Source organism: Mus pahari, chromosome 23 (genome assembly GCF_900095145.1).
Source record: "Mus pahari chromosome 23, PAHARI_EIJ_v1.1, whole genome shotgun sequence".
Taxonomy (NCBI): Eukaryota; Metazoa; Chordata; class Mammalia; order Rodentia; family Muridae; genus Mus; species Mus pahari.
In genome coordinates this window covers 11,645,025-11,658,777 of record NC_034612.1, presented here as the reverse complement: position 1 = coordinate 11,658,777, position 13,753 = coordinate 11,645,025, and the positions used below count along the sequence as shown (strand labels likewise).

Here is a 13,753-nt window from a genome sequence, read left to right as displayed (position 1 = left end):
AGGCCAGCCTGGTCTACAGAGTGAGTTCCAGGACAGCCAGGGCTACACGGAGAAACCCTGTCTCAAAAAATCAAAAAAAACAAAAAAACAAAAAAACAAAAAAAAACAAAAAACAAACAAACAAACAAAAAAAAAAAAACCAAAATGAAGATGGCCAGGGTGGTGGGTCATGCCTGGAATCCCAGCATGAGGGTGGGAAGCAGAGGTCTGGGGTACATCTCCTAGTGAGTTCCAGGACCGCCAGGGCTATGGAGAGAGACCCTGTCTCAAGAAACTAAACCAAAGTGACAATGAAATTCACACCTGCAGTTGTAGCTCTTGGGAGGCTGAGGAAGGAGCTCAACGCCAGCTTTTATGAAGTGTTTGGGATGATGGCTCAGTGGGTATTTGCTGTACAGGCAATGATGACTCAAGTTCGAATCCCCAGCATCCGTGTAAAAAGCTGGACACCACCATGTGACCCGGACCACAGTAACCCAGTGCGATAGGAGGATCATATTATCACTGGGGCTTGCTGCCTGCCAGCTGAGCTCCAGGTTTAGTAAGATCTTGTCTCAAAATGTGGCAGAATGACAGAGCAGGACACACAACAGTCTTCTCTGGCCTCTGTAAGGATGGACACACACACACACACACACACACACACACACACACACACACACACACACACGAGGGTTTAACATGGTTACGGCACTGACCAGTCAGCATAGAGATGGTAAGTAACTCTCTCCAAAAGTCAGCTCTCCTAATGCACAAGTGAGAACTGTCCTGGACAGTGGCTGAAGGGGGAACATCAAGTTCACAGCACACAAGGGAAGGGAAATGGGACTCTGACACTGGGGAGACTGAGGGGCCCTGAACGGAAAGGTCTTCCTCCTTCTCATTTAAGAATGTTTTCACTTCACTGGGTGTGGTAGTGCAGGCCTTTAATTCCAGCACCGAGGCAGAGGCAGGTGGATCTCTCTTCTGGTCTAAAAGAGTTTCAGGACAGCCAGGGCGGTTACACAGAAAAACCCTGTCTCAAAAAACAAACACAAGCAAGCCACTGACACTCTTAGAGACACATGCTCCCCCAAAATAAAAATAATAAAAACCCCCACACGCTCCCAAGCAACACCAGAGATGCACATTTCATCTGGCTAGTTAAGAGCTCACTGGCCAAGGGAGTATGGGAAGGCAAGTGCTTCGTCTCCGTTCTGAGGAACACACTAACAGCTCCAGTCCTGGGTAATGTCAGACTCAGACATAACTCTTTGACCTTTTAAAATAACATTTTATTTACACATCTTGATTTTTGTTTTCCTGGAACATTTTTAAAAGACCTTCAAGTAGTTTGGAAACTGCCCATCGGCTACTTCTGCTGGCCACGGCCTTCCCAGGCATTTTCCCCAACCTGTGTGGCAGAGCGTTGCTCTCCTCTGGGCAGCAGGGCTGCTGGGTGGGTTGTAATGGAATGGGGAGCCAGCTCTGGAAACTACTTCTGTTCTCTTAATTAGCATGCTACCACCCACCCCAGCTTCTGCAAGGTCAGATGTGCAAGACAAGTGGGGCTGAGCCGGCCAGACTGTAACAGTGTAAAAATGTGGTCTAGATAAAATAGAAGCTCTGCAAGAGGCAGCTCTGCCCCAGCCCCGGCCGCCTGTGTGGCTCAGGCCAGAGGATCTGCAGTGCTGGCCTGCCCTGAGGAAGAGCCGGCCACAGAAGTCTGAGAGTGAGCACACTCACTCTGCAGTCACAGGTGGGGTTTTGGGACATGCTACAGCATATTCCATTGAACTGGAACTGGACGGTGACCAGCAACACAGGCAATGTGGTGACACGTCAGACATTCTGGTCAAAGGACGAGGTCCAGTCAGTCGGGGGGGGGGGGGGGGGGAGGAAGGCCCAAAAGTGTGACATTTTAAACCTTTGGCTGATGATAAAGCGAAAAATTAAACTGTACTTATTACATACTGCTGTCAACTGCCCAGGCTCTTCTAGAAGCTAAATCCCAACATGGTGTCCCCCCAGTTCTGTTCAATTAATTTGTTACAAGTTACCTGATGTTCCTGGCTCTAGAGAGAGGCACCCAGCCCCTCTGTTGGTCACAAAAGTGTTATATGGCTGTTTGGAAAAGGCTCTGCTGAAGCCGGATTCTGGAGTGAGAAGCAGCCTTTGAAACTATCATAAGAGTAACTGAAATCTGCCCAAACCCCCTCTAGCTGCGCCCTGAACACGTGGCCCTGCTGTAACCGCCAGTATCCACTGACCCCAGCAACACACAGCTTGTCAGAGGCCCCTCGATGGCTAGCTGGGCCTGCCCCATGACTCTCGCTGGATGGAGGACACACTCTGTTACCTGAGCTGCGGAGGAGCCAGGAAGGCTTTTCTTATTTGACAGGCACATTTCGGACGGGAGTCATCAGAAATAGAGAGAGCTGTTACCGTCTTCCCTAAACTGGGTGTACTCCATCTGCCCCAAGCCAGGCTGCTGAGGACAAGCCTGGGCCTGGTTTACAACCTAGCCCCTTCTCTAGGACATGCAGGCAGCTCAACTCTGCAGGGGGAGGGAGGGAGGGATGGCAGGAGAAATACAATGGAAAACCGCACAAGCCTGGGGGCTGCCCAGCTGGAAGGCAGAATGGCCATGAGGTGACTCACCCTTGGGAAGTGCTGCCAACGCCTCCCCTCTTTTAGTCTCCTCACACCACACGCAACAAATGAAGGAACCACACGACCGACGGCAGTTCGTCCTCAGACGTACTTATTAGGGCCCACACCCCCGCTCAGCAAAGGTCCCTGCCACCCTGTGGTGCCCAGGAAGTCTCAGGGACAAGTCCCTGATGGTCACTTGCCCCTCTTGCTGCGGCCCTTCCTGGACTGCAGCTTCCCACTGGCCCCAGAAGAGGGTGGGTTGGGTGCTGAGGCCATGGCGATGTTGATCTGGCCTTCCTGGATCTCTTGCCTCGTCTCTGCAGGCAGGTGGCTGATCTGCTGTTGTGTCTCCAGGTAGAACATGACATCGCGCAGCTGCTCCTGGATCTCAGTGATCTGCAGGTCTTTCTGGGCACAGGTCTCCTTCAGCAGCTTCTCCTCCTCCTTGAGCTGGTTCTGCAGCACCAGCTGGTTGGCGCGCAGACACTTGTTCAGCTCCTGCTCCTCCTGCAGCTCCGTGCTGAGCTTGGCCACTCTGGTGTTCAGCTGGGTACACCTGGAGCAAAACAGGGAGACAGCTGGCTCCAGCTGCTCTCTGTCCCTTTCTGTTCGGGAACCCCAGAAGCCAGCAGTGACACCCATCCTCCCCACTGCAGCAGCAGCCAGTGCTCCTGCCATGCTACTCATGGGCATTTTGCTCCACGCTCAGCATCATTAGCCATTAGATCCTGTCCAAGGGGGAGTCTGTGACATCGGCTTAGACAAAGTGTTTTTCCTAACTTGCTCTCAGCCAAGATGGCTCAGAAGCTGCAGGCAGAAATGGAAGGCACATGTCCGTGGATTGCAGGGAGGCTGGTGTTCCACCTGGCACCCACCTCAAGTGGAACAGCAGTCAGACCTGCTTTGGTTTTCCCATTTATTCGTGTGTGTGTGTGTGTGTGTGTGTGTGTGTATGTGTATGCATGTGCCAAGGCACACGTGTGGAAGTCAGTTCTTTCCTTTCAGGACAAGTCATTCCTGTTATTTTGCTCCAACTATAAGCAGACCTCAGAAACCTGTATGATGTACATGCTGAAAGCGAGGGTGATGACATACATGCTGAAAGCGAGGGTGCCCCCCCAGGAAGCAGAGGCACATTTGCAGAAGAACCTGTGGGCACTGGTGGCTGCTAAGGAGCGAGTGAGCAAGTGAGCGAGTGAGCGAGGGAGGGAGGGAGGGAGGGATACTTACTTCCTCTCCACAGACTGCTTCTCCTTCAGGAGGTCGCTGAGCCTGAGTTCCAGGCTGTCACACTTCTCGATGGTCTCTTTAAACTTGCTCTTCATGTTGTTAATCTGAAAGTGCAAATGGAGGTCAGGCAGACTCATACAGTTCTTGGGACTACCCCTGCCACTGTCTCTATAACCAGGACAAACCAAACTTAGAAAGTTGAGCTAAGCCATTTAAATGGCATTATGACAACAACAAAAATCATGAGAAATTGAGAGAATAATTTTTTTTTTTAGGATAAACAAGGACCAGGAGCTGGTGTGTAGCAAGGGAAACAGCCGATGGACATCCGAGAACTAGTAAGGAGCTGGTGTGTAGCCAGGGAAACAGCCGATGGACATCCCAGAACAAGTAAGGAGCTGGAGTGGAGCCTCCCACCTGCAGTCCCATCGAGAGGAGAGACTACCTTATTAGACGGATCATTTAGAAAAGGAAGACTTCATTTACTACTGTGAGAAATGGCTGGGAGGCAGAGGCAGGCGGATTTCTGAGTTCGAGGCCAGCCTAGTCTACAGAGTGAGTTCCAGGACAGCCAGGGCTATTCAGAGAAACCCTGTCTCCAAGAAAAAAGAAAGGAGAAATGGCTACTAGACACACACACACACACACACACACACACACACACACAAGCCCTGTGTGCACATGTTCAAATCCTCTTCTCTGTAGCTCCCAAGGTTCGTTGAACATGCTACAAAGTAGAAAATGGAGCATGCAGAGCTCAGGCCCTCTGCACAGGCTTCTGCAAATCACATCACATTCTATGTGCTGAAGTCGAAAACCAAAGCAGCAACAACAACAACAACAAAAACCTTTTGGGTGCAGAGGAGATGGTTCATTGCATTGGTTAAGGGCATTGTCTCCCCTTGTAGGGGACCTTGGCTTAGGTCCTAGTACCCACTGTAGCTCACAGCCACTTGTAACTCCAATTCTAGGGGAACTAATGTTCTCTTCTGGCTTCAAAAGGCACTGCACATATGGACATATAGTCAAACACTTACATACATAAAATATAGTCTTCAAATAATAAAATAAAATAAAATAACAGACTATGAAGCCTCAAACTTCTGGGATTAAACAATCCTCTTGCCTCTGCCTCCGGAGTATATAGAACTACAGGCATAGTCCACCATGCATGTCACATTCTTGGTAATCAGTTAAAATCTGGTAACTGCAGCTCTGAACCAGTAATTCTCCAGGGAGACCACAGAAGTCCCACCATTTCTGCCTAATTTATTTCCCTCAGTTACAAAGCTGCAGAAGCTCACCTAGCTCCCACAGCCACTGTCCCCAAGCTGACATGTCAGCAGCTGACCCAGGTTACAAAACCTTCACACAGAACGTCCATGGGGTCTGGGTTCTGCTGGCAGGAGCTTAGACTAAATTCACTGAGACAGCAGAGGCTGGATGGTCACTGAGTACCGCCTATGCATTTTTACGTTCTTTTTTTTTTTTTTTTGGTTTTTTGAGACAGGGTTTCTCTGTATAGCCCTGGCTATCCTGGAACTCACTCTGTAGACCAGGCTGGCCTCGAACTCAGAAATCCGCCTGCCTCTGCCTCCCAAGTGCTGGGATTAAAGGCGTGTGCCACCACGCCCGGCGCATTTTTACGTTCTTATTGGGATCGTACAAAGTGCTAGTTCTGACAGGTGAGAGACACTATACCTTAAAATCCCAACAATCAAGACCCTGTAAGTCGATTGACAATTTCCTTTTAGAGAGAGCAGTTCTCCTTCATCAGGCACCAAAGGGAAAGATCCTCACTGTCCCTTTCCCTACCATTTTGTCCTCTCCACCTGGCAGCCGCCCTGCTATGGCATCTCCAACTCGAAGTCATTTACCTCCTCTGCCGTGTCCTTCTCCATGCGCACAATTTTGTTCTCCCAGTATATCCGCTGCGATTCCAGCTGGCTTGTCAGCAGGTACGAGTACTGGAAACAGAACAATAGGAGATGAGAGCCATCACCAACTAGGACACCCAGCAATGCTGACCTCTGACAGCTTCTAGAATGCCTTCCTTCCACAGCCAGTGGTGCTCACATATCCACCATAAAAGCACAAGACCATAGAGAGCAAACACCTGTGGGGCTGGGACAGGCATGCCTTTAATCTCAACACTCCAGGCCAGCCTGGCTCATCTAACTAGTTCTAGGCCAGCCAGGAGAAGACAGAATGAATATGAGAGAAAGAATAAGGACACAAGGACATGGCCTTGCCCTGCTGCCTCACACTTGTGGCATTGGCAACTTTCCAACCTTATCAACCGGGGACGTCAGGCTTGCACTACCATGTCAGGCTCATCAGAGAGTATGTTACACTTGGGTTCAACTAAAGCCAACAGGGTCAGAGGTACAGAGTGGAACTTGCAATCTAGCTGGGAAAAATGTAAAAATGCAATGTATTTTTTGTCTTTAAAATGCTCTGTATGTATCTGTATTATATTATTCTGTTACTGATACGTATGGGGGCACATGCCTATGAATACAGGCGACCACGGCGTTAGCGTGTCAGATTCCTATGGAGCTGGAGTTACAGACAGTTCTGAGCCATCTGATGTGGGTGCTGGGTATTGAACTCAGGTCCTCAGAGAAGAGCAACATGTGCTCCCACTGAGTCATCTCTCCAGCCCATGTATTCTACCCACGTGTGTACGTGGGGGGGGCAGAGTCAGCCTCAGTTGTCATGCCTCAGGTACTGTCCACTTTAGTTTTGAGACAGAGTCTCTCTCTGGCCTAGAACTCACGAGGAGGTTAGGTTGCCGGCCGGTGGGTCCCAGGAATCTATCCATCCCATCTCTTCAGCGCTGGGGTCACACACTTGTACCACCACTTCTATTTTCTCAGGTCCTCATGCTGGCATGGCAAACAACTGACTGACTGAGCTCTCTCTCTAACACGGTTTATGATTTTGATACAGGGTCTCAAATGTCAGGATGGACCTGAGCTCGGGACTGCCACACCTCTACCTCTTTAATGTGAAGGCATGCTTACACAAATTTATTCTGGTCCAAACAATTTTAAGAATGGAGGCTTTGAATTTATGTAAAATTCAGGGCTACAGGTATAGTTTTGTGGTAAAGTGTGAGCTTAGCATACATGAGACGCTTGGTTCCACATTCAGCACCCCTCCCCACAAAGAAGCCTTATCAATCCCTATCTCAGCAGGCTGGGGAAATGTCCCCGCTGCACTCCCAGTGGAACTACAGTAGTACTACTTGAAGGTTTACTCCCCAACCACCCTGCCTAGACTGTGAAATCTGGAAATGATGGCTACATTTGGTCTCTGGATCTCCACTGCTACATGATGGCATGAACCCACAGGACTGTGTGACCAAAGGTAGGGAAGTATTGCAATAGGGCTGCTAGGACTTCTGGGAGTAGATGAGATCCAGAGGCTGTTGACAGACATGAGACGTGAACAGACACCACCTACCTGCACTTGGAGAAAGCAGGACCAAGCCAGGCGTGGTGGCACACGCCTTTAATCCCAGCACTTGGGAGGCAGAGGCAGGCGCATTTCTGAGTTCGAGGCCAGCCTGGTCTACAAAGTGAGTTCCAGGACAGCCAGGGCTACACAGAGAAACCCTGTCTCAAAAAAAAAAAAAAAAAAAAAAAAAAAAGGAGAAAGCAGGACCAGCCACAAGGCCTCTTCACCTCAAAGGACAACAAAGATGCTAGGTGTGGACACAAAAAGATGGGGCTATGGGTGTGAAGACTTGTGGGCAAGGTCAGGTGTGGTGGGGCATCCACATGTTTTTAACCCTAGCATGTGGGAAGCGTGCCTATCTCTTGAGCTCAAGGCCAGTGAGTTCCTGAGCAATCCCCAGTCAGCATTCGTATGGCAGGGATACTTATTCTACAGCATGTCAGGGGTTTGTCTTTCCTGTCAGTATAGTAATTTATTAGGAGTACAAGCTGTACTGAGGGCCACTTTCTGAATCTATCAGAGCTACATCATCTACAAGTGAGGAGGAGCTGGAGAGATGGCTCAGTGGGAACACAAACAGGCTGCTCTTCTAGAGAACCCAGGTTCCGTCCCCAGCACATAGATGTGGCTCACAACTGTCTTTAACTCCAGTTCCAGCGGGTCTGAGACCCACTTCTGGCTTCCTCAGGCGCCAAGCATGTACATGGTGCAGACACACATGCAGGCAAACTCATACACATTACATGAAAAAAAAAAATCTCAAAGAGTTTACAAATGAACTAATTTCCAAAGTCTACTGAAAACCAGGAGTTTTGGGTTAGTTTTCCTGGTTAAGCTTTTCTTTTTAAATTTACATAAAACAGGACTCATTCTGAAACTTCTCCCTCATTAACAGAATTTTGTGTGGGCATGCTAGCTTGCTCCTGTTGTCCCATCACCAGGGAAGTGGAGACAGGAGAATCATGAGTTGGATATCAATCTGAAACTACTTGATAAGCCAAAATCCACAAATGAGAACAAAGCATCACCAAGCACACAAGTGGCAGCACAGGACTGCCCTGCACACACGGCCATGTGTGACAGGCAGGCTTTGCTTCTCAGAAGGAAATCCCAGTGTGCTAAGTGTGTTGGTCTTTCACATATATAAACCGCAAATACCTTTAAGTAACTGAGCCCCAACTCACAAAGCATGTACGATAAACACACAGCTACACATGAATGACCAGGGAAGAAGGGCGCTGCTGGGGTCCACTCTGACCCAGTCTGTTCCATTTCCAGCTTCTGTGGAGCCTCCTACAGCAACATGATGCCTTTTGGCTTTATTGCTGCTGTGGAAGATGACCTTAAGTGCCTTAACTAAGGAACCTGAACTTAAAACAACCAGGACCACAACAGTAAAGGAGCAGTAAGGCTTAGGGAAGCTTAGACTTTCAAAAAAGAAGCATTTTAGAAATTCTTCCCAGCAATGGCACAGGGCAGATGACAACATGAAGAGGTCAAAGCATCTTTCTCCAGAAAATGGAAACACGGATGCAGCAATAGCAGTTGCTAAGTGACAGCCCAGAGCATCTCACCTCTAACTGTAAGGCATCTATCTTCTCTTCCTGGCAGGTGTCGCCCTCACACTCATACTGAACGATCTTTCCATCCGTCTTGCTTGCAACCAGTCGATGGACATAATTATCTGAAGAAAGGAGAAGTCAGCCAGAGGCAGCTTCTTAGGAATGAAAAGTTCACTGTTCTTTTTCAAAACAGGGTTTCTCTGTGTAACCATGGTTGTCCTGGAACTTGCTCTGAAGACAAGGATGGCCTGGAACTCACAGAGATCCATCCTCCTGCCTCTGCCTCCTGAGTATTGGGATTAAAGGCTTGAGCCACCACCACCCAGCCAGTTCTCCATGCTTTTAACTATGACACGTTTTTGTTCGTTTTTAGAAATCTAAATGATAATGTATGATTTTTCTTTGAAACTGGTCAATCACTTGCCCATTAGCGAGTGAGTGAGGGCAAGAACAAATATCTAAACTGTCTCTATAATTCTTGATTCAGGTCATCCGAGGCAGAGGCATGGCACCCACTGAGTTTGCCACACCACCTGTGAGAGGTTTCCACAGGAAAAAAATCTAAATTAGGAAACAGCTGCGTACGCACCTCCAGCATAGTCCCAGACTCGATGGTTCGTGAGCTGCATGGCATATGTGTGCTGGGTCTCCTCAAAGTGCTTGTAAGCATGCCGACTCACATACCGCCCACAGCCTATGTGGCCGCATATTAAACAAATCCAGAGGTTCTGCAAGGGGGAGATCTCAATTGGAGACTGGGAGGAGAGGCACAAGGCCTGGCCCGTATGGCCTGGAAAGAAGACTTAGGACCTTCTTCCGCAGACTTCTGAATAATACAGTTCTAAGACCCAACCTTCCAGGGCAACCTTCCAACCTTATTGGTCAACCATTTCCCTTTGCAGGGTTCTAAGTACAGATTCACAAGTGACTGATTGGTGGGCATCTCAGTCTTTTAAAAGAATAATAGCAAATAAAAGCATGAACAATCTGTGTAGTCACACACCAGAGTACAGACAAAAAAGAATTCATCTCACAAAGAATCTAAGCTGCACTGGGCAGAAAAGAATCCCAGACCAATGGAACTACTCATTAGCCCACGTCCCAGTTACTTACTTCCTGGACACCACACTCAAAACATTTGTTTTCTTCCACTGGCTCTGGTGTTTGACAGTATCGGCACACAGGACACCTATCCAGGACATGAAGATGAAGATGGAGTTATATACAGGGGTTGAAAGCTGGACTCTGAACCGCCCTTCCTTATGCTTTCTCTTTGGCTTTATTTTTTCTCAAATTTATTTACATGACGGAGGCAGGATCTCATAATCCTAGCTTCCCTGAACTCCCTACGTAGACCAGGATTATGTCAAGCTCACTGAAAACCAGGTGCTAAGAATCAAGATTTGAGGTACCACACACAGCCAATAATTTTTATTGCTTTTTTTGAGACAAGGTTTCACTGTATAACCTTGACTGACCTGGAAATTGCTATGTAGATCAGGCTGGCCTACAACTCTTCTGCCTGCCTCTTCATACCTGTTCTGAGTCAATTTTTTTTGTTTGTTTTTTCGAGACAGGGTTTCTCTGTGTAGCCCTGGCTGTCCTGGAACTCACTCTGTAGACCAGGCTGGCCTCAAACTCAGAAATCCGCCTGCCTCTGCCTCCCAAGTGCTGGGATTAAAGGCGTGCGCCACCACTGCCCAGCTATTTTTACTCACTTTTTGGTTTTTCAGGACAAGATTTTTCTGTGGAACCCTGGCTACCTTGGGCTCTACTTACTCTGTACACAAAGCTGGCCTTAAACTCTGAGATCCACTTGCCTCTGCCTTCTGATTGCTGGGATTAAAGGCATGTACCACTTTTGCTTGCACAAGCGCTTGCACACACACAGGTATGGAGATGCCTATAGAGGCCAGAAAAGGGTTTTTAAAAGGTCTTGGGGGCAGGGCATGGTGGCGCAGCGGTTAAGAGCCCTTACTGCCTTTGCAGAAAGAGGAACCAGGTTCCATTCCCAGCACCCGCACAGCAGCTCACAGACACCCATTCCCTCCAGTTCCAGGGAATGTGATGCCCTCTGGCATCCGGGGGCACCTGCATGCATGTGCTGCACAGAAACTCCTGCACACACACATACACAAATAAGAAAAAATTATACAAATGACAATTTCCACAAGACCTGAGAGAAAGAGAGAAGAGACACTGAGGTTCTCTTCACTACTGAGATCGCAGCTTTGCAGAGCCAAAGACTAGCAGTGTTTGTTGATGGGTATTTCAGATTCCAAGAAGAGGTCATAAAGGGGCTTACAAGGTGGGGGTGGGGGCAGCCCCCGCACTCACGTGGTGTCATCCCACCGCTGCAGACACTGACTGTGGAAGCTGTGGTTGCAGAGGGTGGTGAGGATGCCGTTCACAGACTCGTCCATTCGCTCCAGACACACAGTGCACTTGGGAAGCTCCGTCAGGTCCATCACAGGGAGGCTGGCGCCCTGTAGGAAACATCTGGTTAAGGCCCACACTTCACCCTCTGCCATCTTCTTCAAACAAGAGACTTCTTGTTTTTCTTGCTCACTTTTCGAGACAGAGTCCCCTGTGTAGACCAGGCTTACCTGGAACTCTTAGAAAACCTGAATCAGATTTGTAAGGACTCAGAGAGCAAGCTGCATCTGCTGCCTTTCTTTACTTTATAAAGAGATTTAACAAAGTTTTCATTTTTTATGAATCAATTTTTTTTTTTTTTTTTTCTGAGACAGACAGGGTTTCTCTGTGCAGCCGTGGCTGTCCTGGAACTCACTCTGTAGACCAGGCTGGCCTCGAACTCAGAAATCTGCCTGCCTCTGCCTCCCAAGTACTGGGACTAAAGGCATGCGCCACCACCACCCGGCTAAGTTTTCATTTTTTAATTTTTTTTTTTAAAGATTTATTTTATGTGAGTATACTGTCGCTGTCTTCAGACACTCCAGAAGCGGGATCAGACCCCATTACAGATGGTTGTGAGTCACCTTGTAGTGAATTAAACTCAGGACCTCTAGAAGAGCAGTCAGTGGGCCATTTCTCCACCTCCAATTTTTTTTTTTTTTAAGATTTATTTATTTATTATATGGTAAGTACACTGTAGCTGTCTTCAGACATTCCAGGAGAGGGCGTCAGATCTCATTATGGATGGTTGTGAGCCACCATGTGGTTGCTGGGATTTGAACTCAGGACCTTTGGAAGAGCAGTCAGTGCGCTTACCCGCTGAGCCATCTCGCCAGCCCCACCTCCAATTTTTTAAAATTTTCATATGTATTGGTGTTTTGCCAGCATGAATGTCTGGGTACTAAACATATGTGCAGTGCCCATGAGGGCCAGAAGAGGGCAACAGATCCTCTGGAATTGAAGTTAACAAGATGGTGGTGAGCTGTCTTGTGGGTGCTGGGAACTGAACTCAAATCTTCCATTAAGAGCAGCCAACGCTCTTAACTGTTATACATCTCTCCAGCCCTCATTCCCCTTTTTAAATCTTGCTTTTTGTTTCTTTTGGAGGTGCAGCTTAACTCAGGTATCCCTCAAACTTGTGCAGTAGTTGAAGAAGGCCTTGATGTTCTAATACTCTTCCCACTACCCTTTTAATTTTTAAACCTGTCTTTCCAGGACTGTAGAACCTACTGATTCACTCTGGGGAGCACTGCAAAATCCCCCAAAGGCGACGAAGCCCCTTTGCAGTGTGCATCACTGTTTAAACAGCCGCTACAGGCAGCGACAGTTCTTGGGTTGGGTGCCATAAGAGCTGTATTTGTATATGTCTGTGTCTGAGTGTGTGTGTGTGTGTGTGTGTGTGTGTGTGTGGACGCACACGCACATAGTCCAGGTGAATGCATGAGCTGGTGAGTATCAGAAGATGACACTGGATCTTCTGGAACTCGAGTCACAGGGCTATGTGAGCAGTCATACAGGGAGCTGAAAACCCGAACCTGTGTCCCCCTCAAGAGCAGGAAGCAGCTTAAGTGCTAAGCCATCTCTTCAGCCCCTGGACTCTACCCCCTGAATGCTCAAATTCCAGGCCTACACCACTGTGGCCAGTTTCTGGGTCTAGTTTAGGGTCTATTTTAAATTTTTTAAATTACATTTTTATGTGTTGGGGAGTGGTGGCACATGCCTTTAATCCCAGCACCCAGCAGGCTGATCTCTGTGAGTTCGAGGCCAGCCTGGTCTACAGAAGGAGTTCCGGGACAGCCAGGGATACACAGAGAAACCCTGTCTTGAAAAAAACAAAATAGTTAACTAAAAAATGAGTTACACCGGGCATGGTGGCACACACCTTTAATCCCAGCACTCGGGAGGCAGAGGCAGGCGGATTTCTGAGTTCAAGGCCAGCCTGGTCTACCAAGTGAGTTCCAGGACAGCCAGGGCTACACAGAAAAACCCTGTCTCGAAAAACCAAAAAAAAAAAAAGTTACATTATATTTAGAATATATGCATGTACATACACATGTGTGTATGTACATGTACATGTATCTACACACATGTGGAAGCCCAAGAACAATGTTCACAAGTTAGTTCTCTCCTTTACCCACTTGGGTCCCCTGGACTGAACTCAGCTCAGCAGGCTCTGTGGCAGGAAATACCTTTATCTGCTGAGTGTGAAACCCTGACTTTTCTGGAACTCTATTTGTAGAGGAGATATTGGACTCAAACTCACAGAGATCTGCCTTCCTCCGCCTCAAGTACTAAGATTAAAATTGTGAGAAAACCTGGCTATTAAGATCTCCTTGAAAAGGAAGAGAATCGGGGCTGGTGAGATGGCTCAGTGGGTAAGAGCACCCAACTGCTCTTCCAAAGGTGCAGAGTTCAAATCCCAGCAACCACATGGTGGCTCACAACCATCC

General features: G+C 48.2%; 1 protein-coding gene and 1 non-coding gene across 2 annotated transcripts in view; both read right to left on the bottom strand.

The window, feature by feature from the left end:
• Positions 1-1,254: 1,254 nt before the first annotated feature.
• Positions 1,255-13,753, bottom strand: part of Brap (BRCA1 associated protein) — a 26,151-nt gene continuing 13,652 nt past the window's right edge. The window contains exons 6-12 of the mRNA XM_021186676.2: positions 11,226-11,374; positions 10,002-10,077; positions 9,478-9,616; positions 8,901-9,010; positions 5,742-5,831; positions 3,865-3,968; positions 1,255-3,190 (exon numbers count right to left, since the gene is read on the bottom strand). Coding sequence (XP_021042335.1) covers positions 2,827-3,190; positions 3,865-3,968; positions 5,742-5,831; positions 8,901-9,010; positions 9,478-9,616; positions 10,002-10,077; positions 11,226-11,374 — 1,032 coding nt within the window. The 3' untranslated portion in view covers positions 1,255-2,826. The remainder of the gene's footprint in view (positions 3,191-3,864; positions 3,969-5,741; positions 5,832-8,900; positions 9,011-9,477; positions 9,617-10,001; positions 10,078-11,225; positions 11,375-13,753) is intronic.
• On the bottom strand, positions 12,519-12,649 carry LOC115063111. The gene has a single exon (XR_003842991.1). It is a non-coding gene; the product is annotated as a small nucleolar RNA SNORA68 (small nucleolar RNA).